The following is a 15,364-nucleotide window of genomic DNA, read 5'->3' on the forward strand; positions in this document are numbered from 1 at the left end:
GGCAGATGCTAATGCTACATAGACCTATAAGATGCATTCCCTGTTCTCAAGAAGTTTAGTGTCTTATGGCTCATTTGTGTAAAATCGGGTGCTGACTGTCATCCAGTCATGAGACAGTATCAGCAAAGCCCTTCAAGTTAAGTGGTGCCAGCGCCGTGAAGCAGTGGGAGCGTGTTCTCTAATTCAGGAGATTACTAAATCACGCTGAGGAATGGGTGGTGAAGCTTTTCTTGTTTCCTTTGGGCAGGTGGCTACTTCATCGTTAAAGGAGTAGAAAAAGTTATTCTTATCCAAGAGCAGCTGTCTAAGAACAGGATCATCGTGGAGGCTGACAGAAAAGGCACGGTCGGTGCTTCGGTTACCAGGTATGGAGAGCAGAGATGATGCCCTTAAGAAATATTGTTAATTCCTTTCATATCAGATGGTGCTCTTTCAATATGAGTAACCAGTTATTTCTGATAACAGGCAGCATAATATTCAAACTACCTTTGTTTAATTTATTGTATAAGTCTGTAAGTGTAGAATATTGATTTAAGATTTTCCGTGATGAAAGTGTGAGACATTATTTGAAAGGCAACTCGTTATTTTATTCAAGTTGAATTTTATGTCTATTCATAGCATTAAAGGAACTTGTAAAAAAGAAATAGAAAACCACTCTTTAGTTTTTCATGTTCCTTTTCAGTCTTTGACCATTTTACATATGTACATCTACATCGAAATAATCAGTATTTTATACTAAACATTTAATGAATTATATAATGGACTTAACATCTTATTGTTAGTTTCCTAGACCAGACTCTTTCACAGTGTACTCATTTTTCTACCACAGCGTCCCTTGTATTACCCCCATAACTTCTTTTCTCTGGTTTATTATCATGTAATTTGAAATTTGAATGTTAATGAGTTCTGGGAATTAAAAACCTTGTGGCATAGTTAAGATGTCAGTGTGCAGGGCCAGCCTGGTGGCGTAGTGGTTAAGTTTGAGCACTCCACTTCAGCAGCCCAGGGTTTGTGAGTTCAAATCCCGAGTGTGGACCTACACACCACTCATCAGGCCATGCTGTGGTGGCCTCCCACATATAAAATAGAGGGAGATTGGCACGGATGTTAGCTCAGTGAGTCTTCCTCACACACACAAAAAAACACATGTCAGTGTGGAATAGGGTTTCTCTTCTGACAACCTATAATGAACTGCTTAACTCGGACTTTCTGCATTTTTCTTTCTGATGAAGAGGCAGCTAACAATAATGGCGATTTATTGAGCAGTTACTAGAAGCCAGGCAGTATTCTAAGTGCTTTACATTTATTGTTTAATTGTCACCTCAGCCCTCCAAGATAAGTAGTAGTATCTCCATTTCACAGCTGAGTGACAGGCCTTGAGGTCAGGGTGCCATCAATCATCAGAGGTAGCCAGCATTTGAACCCAAGTCTAATAGTTCTACAACCCGTGTCTTCCCACTGTACACACCTTTTGGAGCCAGGGCAGTTGGGATCTGAATCCCGGAGTTGTTGTATAGCAGCTATGAGGCACTTGGTCTCCATGCTCGGTTTCCTCATCTGGGATCTGGAGACACCACTTCAAAGTGAGTGTTAGTATGTAGGAGATTAGGGCTGATACAAGTAGAGTGAGTAACAGCACAGTGTTCATGGCAGGGGATCGGTCTGTGTTACTGTTGTGGTTGATTAAAGCTTGGGAGTGTTTTTAAATCCATTAGGAATTTTGTAGGTAATAGAGATACCAGTAAAGAGAGGTTCCCTAGTTTCTTTTGGCTTCACAGTAATACCAAGACTGAGGTATGTTTTATTGGATTATAGTTTAAAAATTCATAGTATAAAGGTTGTAATCTATCACAATCTTAATAAAAAAAATTCATAGTTTATAAATTCATTTCTTCATAGTTTTCTCATTATGGCATAAGCTCATTTTGAGGTTTTCTCTTCAGATTTATGAAATTGATCATGAATATGTCCCACAGTGGATCAAAGCAATGCAGCACAAAGTGAAGCAGATCAAAATGAATTGGTGATTGTCACTCATTCACCCACAAAACTGCCACCATAATCTCGAAGCTAAAGAAGCTTTTATACTGTTTTAAAATGTTCATGGAAGTGTCAGGAGAGGAGTTGTGCATCTTTAAAAAGCACTTGTTAGAAAGGATCTTACCAACCATTATTGATCAGTTGAACCTTACTGATTAATCATATGCCATGTTACTAGCTTGAAACTAAGTGGGGATGCAGCTTAACCAACTTATGTTTCCTTGTAGCTCCACCCATGAGAAAAAGAGCAGAACTAATATGGCTGTGAAACAAGGACGATTTTATTTGAGGCATAATACTTTGTCAGAAGATATACCCATTGTAATCATATTTAAGGTAAGGCTGTGTGTATCTGCTGAAAATTATAAAAAATTCTCCAGCTTATTTGCATGTGTAATTAGAAATTTGGGCGCTGGCCCCATGGCCAAGTGGTTAAGTTTGTGTGCTCTTCTTCGGCAGCCCGGGGTTTTGCTAGTTTGGATCCTGGGCGCAGACGTGGCACCACTCATCAGGCCATGCTGGGGCAGCCTCCTACATAGCACAACCAGAGGCACTCACAACCAGAGTATACAGCTATGCACTGGGGGGCTTTCGGGAGAAGAAGAAGAAGAGGAAGAAGAAGAAAAGATTGGCACCTGAGCTAACATCTGTTACCAGTCTTAAAAAAAAATAAGAGACATTAGAAGTCAAAATTAAAAACCTAGGCACTGAAAAAGAGGAAGATTAGAAAAAAAAGAAATTTGGAGGATGCGAAGTTCTAGGAGTAGAAAGATTTATGGCATAGATAAGTTGTCAGTCATGTAATATATTTCCAATTAAAAGCTAATAAGACCAGGGGTCAGATATTTTTAAAAGCAGTAATCTATTTTTTTAAATAGATACATTATAAAAAGTTCCAAAGATAAAACAGGGCATATAGTGATGAATAAGCCTCCCACCCACCTGTGCCTGACCACATGGCTCCACTCCCCAGAAACTAGCTTCTTGTGCATGTTTCTAGAGATAGTCTGTGCATATACAGGCACGTAGTATATGGTAGGTTTTTATTCTGTTTTGTTTTTTACTTACATACATTGCACACTGTTTTGCACTTTGCTTTTTTTTTTGTAACTTACATCTTAGAGATAGTGTTATGTTAGTTCATACAGAGCTACTGCATTCTTTTGAACAAACTTCCATTTATGGGTGTATCGTAATTTAACTCCGTCAGTGGACGTATACACTCTTACTGTTATAAAACTGCTGTAATGTCATGTTACACGTGGGCAGCAATATCTGTAGGCTAAATTCCTAGCAGTGGAATTTTCTGGGTCCAAGAGTATGGACCAAGTTCATTCTTCTTTTTTATGGACTTCCGGACTCTGGTGATTTTCTGCATCAACACAAATCTTCATTCTACAACTGTATTTTTTTTTTTTCAGCTTCTTTGTGAGTATGTTGGCTTAGAACCTAAAAGACGTTTTCCCATGGAGGTAATGTTTAAATGGTGTAGTCTTTTCAGATAATTGCCTATTAGCCCACTTAACCTGCTCTGAGACTTAAATATTATATCCATTCTGTGAATAGTTAAATTGTAGTATTCGACATTAGACAAAGCAGAAAAATAGTTGGCATTATGTGATAACAATTCTCCCTCAGTATGTGCAGATTCTATATTTGCCAGTTCTCCTACTTGCTAAAATTTATTTTAACCTCCAAATCAGTACTTCTGGTGCTTTTACAGTTATTCGTGCGTGCACATGTGCCGAGCAGCTAAAAACTTGAGTCATCAACAGGCCCGTTCCCAGCTGAGGTCAAATGCTCCGCCTTTGCGTTTCAGCTCTCATCCTATAAACAGTGCCCTTTTTGAGATCTGTTTATTGCCATGTTTTTTGCATTTTTGTGCTTTTCGTTGATGATTTTGCTGTTTAAAATGGCCCCTGAGCATAGTGCTGAAGTGCTGTCTCGTGTTCCTAACTGCAGGGAACGTGATGTGCCTTGTGGAGGAAATGCAGGCGTTAGGTACACTTCAGGTGTGAATTACAGGGCTGTTGGCTGTGAGTTCAGTGTTAGGAATCAACTATATATATTAAATAAGGTATTTTTAACTGGGAACACACATAAAACAAGGTTCTTATTGATCAGTTGAAGAAAATGTAACAGAATCTCACAGGAGCCTAACTGTGTCGGCGTGGAGCAGTGCTTCCGGATTGGTTGACCCAAGCATTTTCAGCAGCTTCGTGGAACATGGCTGCCATGGGTAACGATAATCCACTGTATGCGGGTGTGAAAGGAATTTTGATGACTGGGTAGATTGGAATAAAGAACTCAGATTATTCGAGGAAATACTGAAGAGATACCGGGAGCCTCAGATAATTTTAGAGGTTGGTAATACTCTTTTCTATCATTTAGTTTCACTTCAGAGTTAAATATTTCTGTTCAGCAGTTGTTATGATAGTAGAAATATTTTGGGGGATGCAGTGAGAGAAAGCAGAGGAGCAGATCCTCTGAGGTGGAATTAACAATGTTGGTTGAAAAAGAAAAACATTTGGAGATAAGCCTCAGAGGAGTAAGAAAGAAGGAGTTGAGTTGAACCTGTCCTGTTAGAGTTGTAACCAGGTACCAGAGTGCCGGAGACAGGGAAGGTGGACCTTCTCATGTCAGGCTGGTGTTGGGGGCCAGGCTGTGTGCCTGATTGTTCATAGGCATCACATGGATGTTGACAAGTCGTGTTCTTGAACTCAGGAGATACCCATATTCGAATGCAGTTATGTGAAGGAGGTTCTAGGCAATTTTCTGTGTGTTTAATATAGCTTAATGTGCTTTTGACTTCTCTACATGAGATGGTGCCATGTATTTTCTTTTTAGAATGACAATCATAAAAGCAGGAGCATTATATGTGGGGGGCCAGAGAGAATTCTTAGTTATACTTTTTAGTGCCTTTATTCAAGGTTTTTTTTTAAGCACAGAAGTAATTTTGGCTTTTCTTGTAGGGATCGCACGGTATCCAGTGTAGTATCTTGTGTATGTTAGTGATGTTCAGTAGATAAAGAAAATTTTATCTGTGTAGAATTACATGTCCAGCAGAGGGCACTATGTTCCCATGCATCAAAAGGACTTCTTTGAATGTCTACAATGCATGAAGATGCACAGGACTGCTTTCCTTAGTCCCGAAATTATAAATTAACTATACATAGACTCTTATATCACTCACATGGAAAATGAATTACTAGACACATGCATGCATTAAAATCAGAAAACCTTTATTAAATACTTCCTTTTTTGGCTAGGTGGCAAAAGTTTGATAAGACACTTTCTTCTGTCAAATTTGTTTAATATTTATGTTGTATATGTATACATATATAGAACTGACTTAAATCCTTTTTATAGTGGGGCTATGAATTAACAGTGTACATTTTTATGTAACCAGTAGTTGAGATTTCAAACTTACCCATTTCTGATTATAAAACAGTCCTTGCATTGTAAAAATTTAGAAAGCCACTGAAAAATATAACTACAATTTTGGATAAATTTTTCTAGGCATTTTTTCCCTTTCCTTTTGTAATATACACATCGATTTTATTTTTTCACTTAAAAATGAGTTGTGAATAGCTTTCCATGTCTATAAATATGAATCTACTTCATTACTTTTAGAAGGTGTTGTGTAGAAATTACATGTGTGTGTTATAATCTATAGTCAATTTCCTGTAGTGGGTCATTTAGGTGTCATTTTTTTCCCCCAAGTTTTCACTCTTATACACAACCCTGGGTGTCCTTATACATACATGTTTGTGCATGTTGCTGATTATTTTGTGAGACTTAATTCCTGGGAGTGGATTAGATCTTTTTTTAAAAACTTGGTACGTGTTGTCATATTTTCCTCTCAAAACGTATCCGTTACATTCTAATCAGCCGTGTATAAGAATTGAATATTTTTAAATTTTCAGTTCATAGTTTTCACTGTGAATTTTCAGTTTAAATTTCAGTCTCTTATTTTGGTCTCCTCCTGTAAGGATATTTCAATAATCTGATGGAAACTTGTTTGATAACCACTATTTAGACTTTTACATCTGGGAGGCAGCATAGAGTATTGGATAGCTTAGAATCAGACAAATCTAGGTTAAATCCCAGCTTCTCTACTTATTACCTTTGTGACCTTAGGCACATTTCCCAATCTCTTTGTGTCTTGGATAATTTATCGATAAAGTGAGAATTTCACGTAAGAGGGTTGTTGTGAAGAACAAATGAGTTAATATATTTTTTGAAAAGTGAGACTGCCTGGAAAGAGGATGCTGTTTCTCTTTCCTTAGTTCTCCTTGCGCATTTACTGAGAAGCCCAGGAAAGTAAACTGGGATACCAGGAAAATCACATCATTTCTCTTTCTGTGTTGTGTGGCCCTAACACAGACCTTGACAGTCATTAGGACTTGATGGTTGTTGATTGTAACCAACAATTGGCTAAAAGTGACAGAAGCAGCAGGGTTTCCAGATTTCATGCTGAGTCTGAATATGATGGATCAAGCTTTTAAGAACTAGATCAGCCTTATTTATGGACTTGAATCACTACAAAGGTTCTCCCGCCCATGAATCTTCCCCACTTTGCGTTTTGTATTCCCAAGTCTTCAGCAGTTGTGCTGTGGTGGCATCTGGAGTCCGAAAGTTTTTACAGGAAAGAGGATCAAATTTCAAGGGTGCTGGGCACTATTTCTTGGAAACCAACTTACATTGAAATTTTTGATCTTTAAAGAGAAAAAAATCACAAAGCTATAGAGGGCCATCGCAGTTCTTTTGTTATCTGCTAGGACTACTTTTGGTAATAAATTGACTTCTATCTACTTTAAAGCAAAATTAGAGATTTCTGAATACGAGCTATTTTAAGAAGTTTTTTCCTTTCCCTCCTTCACATAATATATTTCAGCGTATCACCATTAGCCTGCATATTGTTCTCTTCTGCTTATTGGTATTTTTTCTGTCTTTAAAAGTCACACTTGCAGTCACATTTAGTGGATATCCAAGGAGAGGACTTCATGCCTCTTGTTAAGGAGCACTGCCCTTATTTTTGTTCTTTCTTATTGCTGATTCCCAGACTGAGTGATCTTCTGCTGAAACATATTGTCTCTGCTATTTTTTCATGAGGTTATTATACAGCATTCACTTCTGGCTTATTAGTTAGGTGAAATGATTTCAGATATCTAGAGTACAAAGAGTTCCATATAAAGCTAGTTTTCAGATGTCTAAATTATGTCTGGAAAGCAAAATGGTTGGGCATTTTGCTGTTGTTTCCATAGCAATATGTCATTTATTTGAGCTGTGACTTCTGAAGGCTACATAGTCATCAAGTCAGCTTGGTCTTTGGAGTTGGAGCACTTTTGGTGATAATCTGAGTTATCCCCCTGTATTTCAGCGACCTGATATAGGAAGAGTTTAGTCCTTTTAAAGGAAAGCTTTGCCACTGATCATTCTTTCTGCACATATGGTGTCATTTACCTTGTGCTTGGCATATCTTTGCTTCATGGCTTAGAAATGTTTGGAGGGCCTGAGCAGTCTGTTTAGATCTATGTTAGGCCACTCGAGAATTTTATGCAATTATAAAATTACTGCTTAGATTCAGCATCAGAACAACTTGAAGTGGCAATCCATATGTTAAATGAGGAAAGACTTTTTTGTTGTTATTAAACACCAAAATGTGCAATCAAGTATATAGTCTTTTTCACCTGGAGATTACTGAACTAAAAATTAATTATTAAAATAATCTAGGTGGCCTTCAGTTCAGATGATTTGGGTGTTAACATGCCTAAAGAAAGGGGGCTGATCTAGAGAGCTACTGCCATTTCAGCTCTAGGTTTCTAAGTGTGTCTCAGTGCGACCTCCTCCTGCTCTGTCGTTTTGCGTGTGTGGTTAGGTATCTGTCCCATATAGATCTTTCAATGTTTGGGCTTTCCTCTGAGAATAGAACTGCATGGGCTACAAAGTTTTATGTCAAAGATTTTAGAGAAAGCTGATTAGAATCTACTGCAAATTGGTATTGTTTTTCTTATATTTCGATTTCATTGAAACTCATATAACATTATTTTGAGAGGTTGACAGATAAAAATTAACTTAAATTTAATTAGCTTTTTACAGGGAAATCTTCTCTTCTGATATTTGTAACTGGCTGCGTGCAGACCGAGGAGAAAGTGTAGATAGTTCTGCATACACGCCATCACCCTCGGAGTAGATGCAATGCAATGTGCTTGATCTAAGGAGAATCCAGCTTGTTTTTCATTTGTTTGAAAATTAGAACGGATCATTTTTTAGGATTGCTCTTCTTTAATCTATGAAAGGTTAATGAATGTGTGTAATTTTTAAATAGTGGAGTTTGTGTCTAGTGTCCATTTGAATAAACACATCATATCAAATTAGAGATAAAAATATGGAAAAATTAAAGTCCAAAAAAAGGGATTTGTGTCCCGAGAACTTCTTTATTTGTTCACTAAACAAAAAAATTTTTGGACAAAACAAGTTATACACTTAAAATTTTTTTTTAAGTTTAAATAGTAAATTTAATTCCAAAAGTTGGTCTGTTAGTTATCTGTGCTGTGTGACAAATCAGTGCAGTCTATGTTGATCAGGGCTTTGGGGGATGTGTGGCTGAGTGGTCCCGGCTCAGGCTCTTTCCTGAGTGGAGTTGTCAGCCAGGGCTGCCGTCATCTGAAGGCTGGATCGGAGCTGGAGGGTTTGTCTCCGTGATGGCTCTTGCACGTGATACCATAGCTTCTCACCCCTGGGCCTCTCCGTAGACTGCGTGAATGTCTTCCTGACACAGCTGCTAGCTTCCCCCAGAGGAGCCCTCTGAGAGAGCAAGCAGGAAGCGACAGTGTCTCTTAGGATGGAGCCTCCACAGTCGAACACTGCCGTTTCTACTTCTTTTCTGTAGAAGTGGGTCATTAAGTTTAGCCTACACTCGAGGGGAGGAGAATTAGTGTTCACCTTTTGAAGAGAGTGTTGAAGAATTGGTGACCTTCTTTAAAACCACCACAGTTGGCGTAAAAGGGATAGAACAGATATTTAGCTTCCCCTCAAATCTTCAAAACTTTCAGTAAGTTTCCATCTGATCCTGAAGTATCCAAACTGAATTTACAGAATGCAGACTACTAAAACTCAAATGTAGAATTGTAGAATTTTGAGCTGGAGGGGATCTGGTCGTGCCCTCTCATTACAGAAATGAAAACACTGAGGTGGAAGAGGTGATGTGACAGTGGTGGTTGGAGAGTCTGTGGTTGACGTTCCATCAGACCTCTCTCTCGACTTTGAAGAGATGCCCTTGCCGTTGTGCTCAGGGCAGTGTCCTTGGTGTTCTGTGTTGGAAGCTGGGGTTTGGTTTTCCCTTTCTCTCTCTCGGCGTGGCGAACTGAGAACGAGAGCATTGGAGCCTGACGCGACAGTCCTCCCTGCTTCAGTGTCTCTGCATAGCTAAAGGAGAATTTTAATGCAAACATAACTTTTCCCTTAACTTCTAAGGGGCAGATTATTTCCCTGCCAAGAGAGGTTTAGGGAGATTATGCTCTGTTCCTTGATATGGCAGAATTCCAGGCAAGTGTGTGAAGGAGTGAGCCTCGGTGCCATATGGAACTACGAAGATCTACACTGCTGGCTGCCACCTTGAAACACTTAAGTGGGTTTCTTAAACCTGTTAAGTGTGTTCTTAGTTTTTAAACAAATCTCTTACAATCTGTATAAAGTATAACTTGATGTCCCTAGAATAGTGAGGTAAAACATCTCTTAGCAAAAATTGTTTTAGCCTGAATGTGAATGATTTGGCAATTCTCAGAAAAATTAATCTTTTGACAAAAGTAATTGGGGTTCTGTTTATTTTCAGCAATGCACGTTTTCACATTTACTGCTTTTTGGCTGTTTTGTTTAATTTTTTTCAGTTTGCCTCTGTAATGGTGACCAGTGTCTGCACTATACTTCCTGCCTCCTTTTTTCATGATGAAACTTGTAGGATATTTAAAAATTTTAGAAGATAGTACACATGCACAAAGTGCTTGAGAATGTTTGTTTTCCTCTTCCTAATCAAAATTTCTGTTTCAGGTTCTTCTGCAGCTTGGGCTATGGCTGCCAATGCCAGATGGCACCGTTTCTGAGAAAAGAGCTAGCTTTTGCTTAGAAGTAATACCCACAAACAATGCCAAATTAGCATAAGCAAATGTCAGTGAGTTAACACAAAGCCAACACTCTTTCTATCTTTTCTTTCCTTCCTAGGCCATGGGTGTTGAGAGTGACCAGGAAATTGTGCAGATGATTGGAACAGAGGAGCACGTGATGGCTGCATTTGGACCCAGTTTGGAAGAGTGCCAGAAAGCTCAGATTTTCACACAGATGCAGGTGTGTCTTTTCATCTTGTCCTTTGCTATGAAAGGGAATTGGAGATTTAATGCTGCTCATTGATAAAGCATCCGATGCAATGACTTTTTGGGGTGTGGATTTGGGAGGGGTGTTGGGGAGATGGGAGGAATGTTAGAGATGCTTCTTTGACTCATTTTTTTTTAGGGATTAAAGGGAGGAGTTTGTCTAGATAAGTTTTTAGCCTATGGCATCTAACTTAGAAGGCGGATATGTGGCCAGTAGGCTTTTGTTCTGATACAATAGCAAGTACTCTTTTTTCCTTATTTGCCTGAGTGATATGTTTTTTTTAAACTACAGCAACGCTAGCGTAAAAGGTTTTTTTTTTCATGCATTTCTTCTTATTATCACTTTTTATTCCTTACTTCTAGTTGCTTTCGGCATCCAGTCATATGTAGTCTTTATCCCTTTTCATGAATTCACAGTGTTATCAGCAAGAAAGGCCCAAGATCAGGGACCCCTTTACCACTTCAGAGCCTTCATTGACCTGCTTAGGCACTCCAAGTTGGAACCTGGGAATTTTATGGCAAGACTCAAAGATGAAGATAGGGAGCTACATTTATGCCAAACATAATAAATATAATTGCCCCTCCCTTGCCATGTGGCAGGGAACCCTCATAGCCATACGTAGGGTTTTTATCCCATGTTTGTGAAGTGCTTTGCTGAGTGTAAATCAATAGTGACATTGCTCATAGCCATCCTCAGAGGTAGGAGTTCCCTACGACAGAACCACAATAGACAGTTCTTATTTATCCATATGTACACTCCCTGTTCTGTGGGTTACTTACAACAAGGTATAAATTCCAGGCTGCTTTTTTCTTGCCGCCCAGGATGCTTGTAGAGCCAGCGTTTTGCCACTTAATGTCTGTTAGTGTGTGTTTTGAAAATCAAATCCGTTTTGATATTTTCATAGCCTGAGCCAAACATTTGGGAAGGTTAATTGTCATGTGTAAGTATATTTTACCCCAAAGCACACATCAGCAGGGCTTATTCTCATCACTGCGTTCCTCTTTTTCTGCACTTAGTTAATAGTCAACTCTAGTCATCAGGCAGGCAGCATCCGGAAAAGTTGTTTGGATTTAGGAGAGTCTATTTTTGGTTTTTATTGAAAGTGAAACATTTAGTAAGCATGAATCTTTGTTACAAACTGAAATTATATTGTCCAAGGGTTGCAAGCATATGAAGAGAAAATGCTAAGAAATACCCCAAAATTGGTTCAATTTTGGGAGATACACTCTATCCTGTAAACACTCCATCCTGTAAAGCTGTGTAATGCCCTGAAAGAGCAATTTACCTTAGCCTTACCCCAGTGGATTCAGTGAACTCCATTACTCATTTTATTGCGGACATCATCAGTGTTGGTCAGATAACTCTGGCATCATAAAGCCTTTTGGGCAGGGGCTAAAGAGTGAGTTGGAAAATCATTCATTCATTCCTCTTAAAAAGGTATGGCCAGAAAATTTCAGCTAACTGAATTAGAGAACTTCGGTTAAAAGATGGGGGGAATATACAGTTAGTTAACATAAGAAATACATGTTCCTAACATGAGAAAGTCAAACAGGAAGTGTAAGTTGGAAATGCGTTGTACTCTGTACGCTAGATTAAAGCATAGATTAATATTTGCAACTAATAAGAGGGCACAGAGGCACGTGTGATCCAAAATGATTGATAAGTTGAACATATATTATGAGTTATGACAACATGAATATTTTATGTTGTTCTAAATGCAAATGTAGTGAGTAGACTTTATCTTATACGATAGAACTTTCGATGACGTGGCATAGAACTTTCGATGATGTGGCACGTTAGTGCAGTGCTTCAAACCCGTGTTTTGATTTGTTTTTAATGCCTCCCTTTTCAGCCTCTCCTCCGTTTCTCCTTCTCACAAAGCCTATTTGCTGTATGTTCGTCATGTCCATTTCATTTCGTTGTTGCCGAGGGCTCTGGTTTAGAGAGGAAATTCTTTATTACCTTTTTGGGAGAATACGATGCACTAGGAGTGTCATCTTGGCTTGTTTGTGAATCCATTGGCTCTTACCCCAACCCTCACACTGTGAAACCCTGACAACATTGTTAGGTAATCCAGGGAAAAGGTGACTTTCTGCTACGTCGGAAGGGATGTTAGGCTGCCCTGTGTTCCTTTAATTCTTCCTAAAAGAAGTGAAGAATCTTTAGCCTCTTTCCCAAGGGAACTAGAAGACCAAAATTTAATGAAGACAACTCGGTTTAGGGAACTGCCTATCTGTGTGTGGCTGCCAGCAGCAGCTGACTAGCTGTATTCAGTTACTTACTGCTAGGCCACTGCAGCAGTGGTGTTTAGAGACCTAGTTTGTCTCATGCTCTGCTGGCCTTTGAACGGGGAAGATCCTAGGGTTCATATCCAAATGTTAGCACAGGGAGTTCCGTGCAGTTCTGGGCACTATACTAGTCATTAGGAATCAAAGCGAAAGATGCCGCAAGGTCTAGTAGGAGACATGTGTAAATAGTGCTTAAAATACAGTGTGTTCTGAACACAAACGAAAGTAGTCAATTTTATACATAAAGAGTTAAACGAGCAGAGGAACGGAAGTGGAGTTAGGAAAGGCTTCAGAGAGGAGGTGATTCCTGATCTAGGTTTTAAAGCATAGGAGATTTCCCAGGTGGGTAACTGGGGACAGGAATTCCAGGATAAAGATTCAGGGATCCTAGCCCTTTCTTTTCACTGAAAGCCAGTTGAAAAAAAAAAAAAAGGGCATTTTGTTGTTGTTACAAAATAAGAAGAACCACATGATCCTCTTCTTTAAAAACTTTATTATGGGGGCCGAGTGGTTGGGCTCACGCGCTCCGCTTCAGCGGCCCCGGGTTTCATGGGTCCAGATCCTGGGTGCAGACATGGCACCGCTCATCAGGCCACACTGAGGGGGCATCCCACGTGCCACAACTGGAAGGACCCACAACTAAAATATAGAACTATGTACTGGGGGGATTTGGGGAGAAGAAAAAAAAACCACTTTTTATTATGGAAAGATGTCAACATTATACAAAGTGTACAGAATAGTGTTATGAACCCTCATGTACTTAACACCTAGCTTCAACTATCGCAGACACTTTCCCTTTCTTGTTCCATCTGTCTCCACCTACTCCTCACCCATTACTTGATTAGTTTTTAATATTTCATTTTTTTAGGTAAAACTTATACACCAAAATGTACAAATCTTAATTGCATAATTTTATAAGATACAGAATATTTCCGTTACCCCAGAAAGTTCCCTCACGCCCCTTCCTAGTCAGTTTTCACTTCCACCCTCTAATTTTTTTCCCACCATTCTGATTTTTTCACCGTAGATTAGTTTTACCTGTTCTAGAAGTTTATATATATGAAATTTTGCAGTGTATATATTTTTGTGTCTAACTTCTTTTGCTGAGCATACTGAGATTCATCCAAGTTGTTCCTTTTTATGTCATTTATCCATGTAGTTTGTTCCCTTATATTGCTGAGTAGTATTCCATTGTATGAATGTACCACAGTTATGTTTTCCTGTTGATGAACATGTGGTTTGTGTCACTGTTTGGCTGTTATGAATAAAGCTGCTACAAATATTCCTGTACAAGTCTTTGCTTGGACAGGTTAGCATTGCTCTTGGATAAATACCAGGAACAGAATTGCTCGATCAAAAGGCAGTAGTGTATTTAACTTTTGTGAAGTTGGAACTGCCAAACGTTTTTCTAAAGTGATTGTACAATTTTGCAATCCCACTAACAGTGGATGAAAGTTCTGATTGCTTCTTGTCCTCACCAACAATTGATGTTGTCAGTCTTTTCAATTTTAGCCATTCTAGTGTGTGTTTGGTGGTATCTTATTGTGGTTTTAATTTGAATTTCTGATGACTAATGATGTTGGACATTTTTTCATGTGCTTATCAACCTACTTTGTGAAATGTCTGTCCAAATCTTTTGCTTGTTTTTCTTAGTGAGTTGTTTGTCTTTTTATTATTGAATTTGAGTCCTTTTTAAAATATGTATATATATGTATAATATCTGTCTATCTATCTATCTCCTGGATATAAACTACTTGTCAGATTTATGTATTATGAGTATTTTCTCCCAGTCCATCACTTCCCTATTCATTTTCTTAACTGTGGCTTTTAATGAGCAGTTGTAAATTTTTACAAAATCTAATTATCAGAGGTTTTTTAAATTTGTTTTTCTTTTATGGTTATTGATATCTGTGTCCTATTTAAAGAAGGCTTTGCCTACTCCAGGGCAAGAATATATTCTCCTATGTTTTATTCTAGAAGCTTTATAGTTTTAGTTTTTACATTTAGGTTTAAAATCTGCCTTAAACTAACTTTCTATTTGGTGTGAGGTATGGGTCGAGGTTAGCTTTTTACTTTATGGATCATTTAGTTGTTTCAACACCACTTGTTGAAAAGACTTTCCCTTCTCCGTTGAATTGCTTTGGCATTTTTATAAAAAATCAACTGATATATAATAATGTATAGCTGAAATTTACACAAATTGTTATAAGACAATATGACCTTAATAAAATAACTTTTTTCTTTCCTTTTTCTTTAAATTTTTTTTATTGAGGTTATGATAGTTTACAACCTTGTGAAATTTCAGTCATACCTTATTATTTGTCAGTCAAAATATAGGTGCACCACTTCACCCTTTGTGCCCACCTTCCATCCCTCTTTCCCCTGGTAACCACTAGTCTGTTCTCTTTGTCCATGTATTTGTTTATCTTCCACATATGAATGGAATCATACAGAATTTCTCTTTCTCTATCTGCCTTATTTCACTTAACATAATACCCTCAAGGTCCACCCATGTTGTTGTGAATGGGACGATTTTATGCTTTTTTATGGCTGAGTAGTACTCCATTGTGTATATATACCGTGTCTTCTTTATCCAGTCATCAGTCGATGGGCACTTAGGTTGCTTCCACATCTTGGCTATTGTGAATAATGCTGCAATGAAC

General features: G+C 38.4%; 1 protein-coding gene across 1 annotated transcript in view; it reads left to right on the plus strand.

Moving 5' to 3' along the window:
• The window catches only part of POLR3B (RNA polymerase III subunit B), a 115,733-nt gene that overhangs the window by 18,299 nt on the left and 82,070 nt on the right, over window positions 1-15,364 (plus strand). The window contains exons 8-10 of the mRNA XM_001498980.7: window positions 248-365; window positions 2,268-2,376; window positions 10,264-10,386. Of these exons, the coding sequence (XP_001499030.1) occupies window positions 248-365; window positions 2,268-2,376; window positions 10,264-10,386 (350 nt within the window). The remainder of the gene's footprint in view (window positions 1-247; window positions 366-2,267; window positions 2,377-10,263; window positions 10,387-15,364) is intronic.

This window comes from Equus caballus, chromosome 28 (genome assembly GCF_041296265.1).
Source record: "Equus caballus isolate H_3958 breed thoroughbred chromosome 28, TB-T2T, whole genome shotgun sequence".
NCBI classification, from domain to species: Eukaryota; Metazoa; Chordata; class Mammalia; order Perissodactyla; family Equidae; genus Equus; species Equus caballus.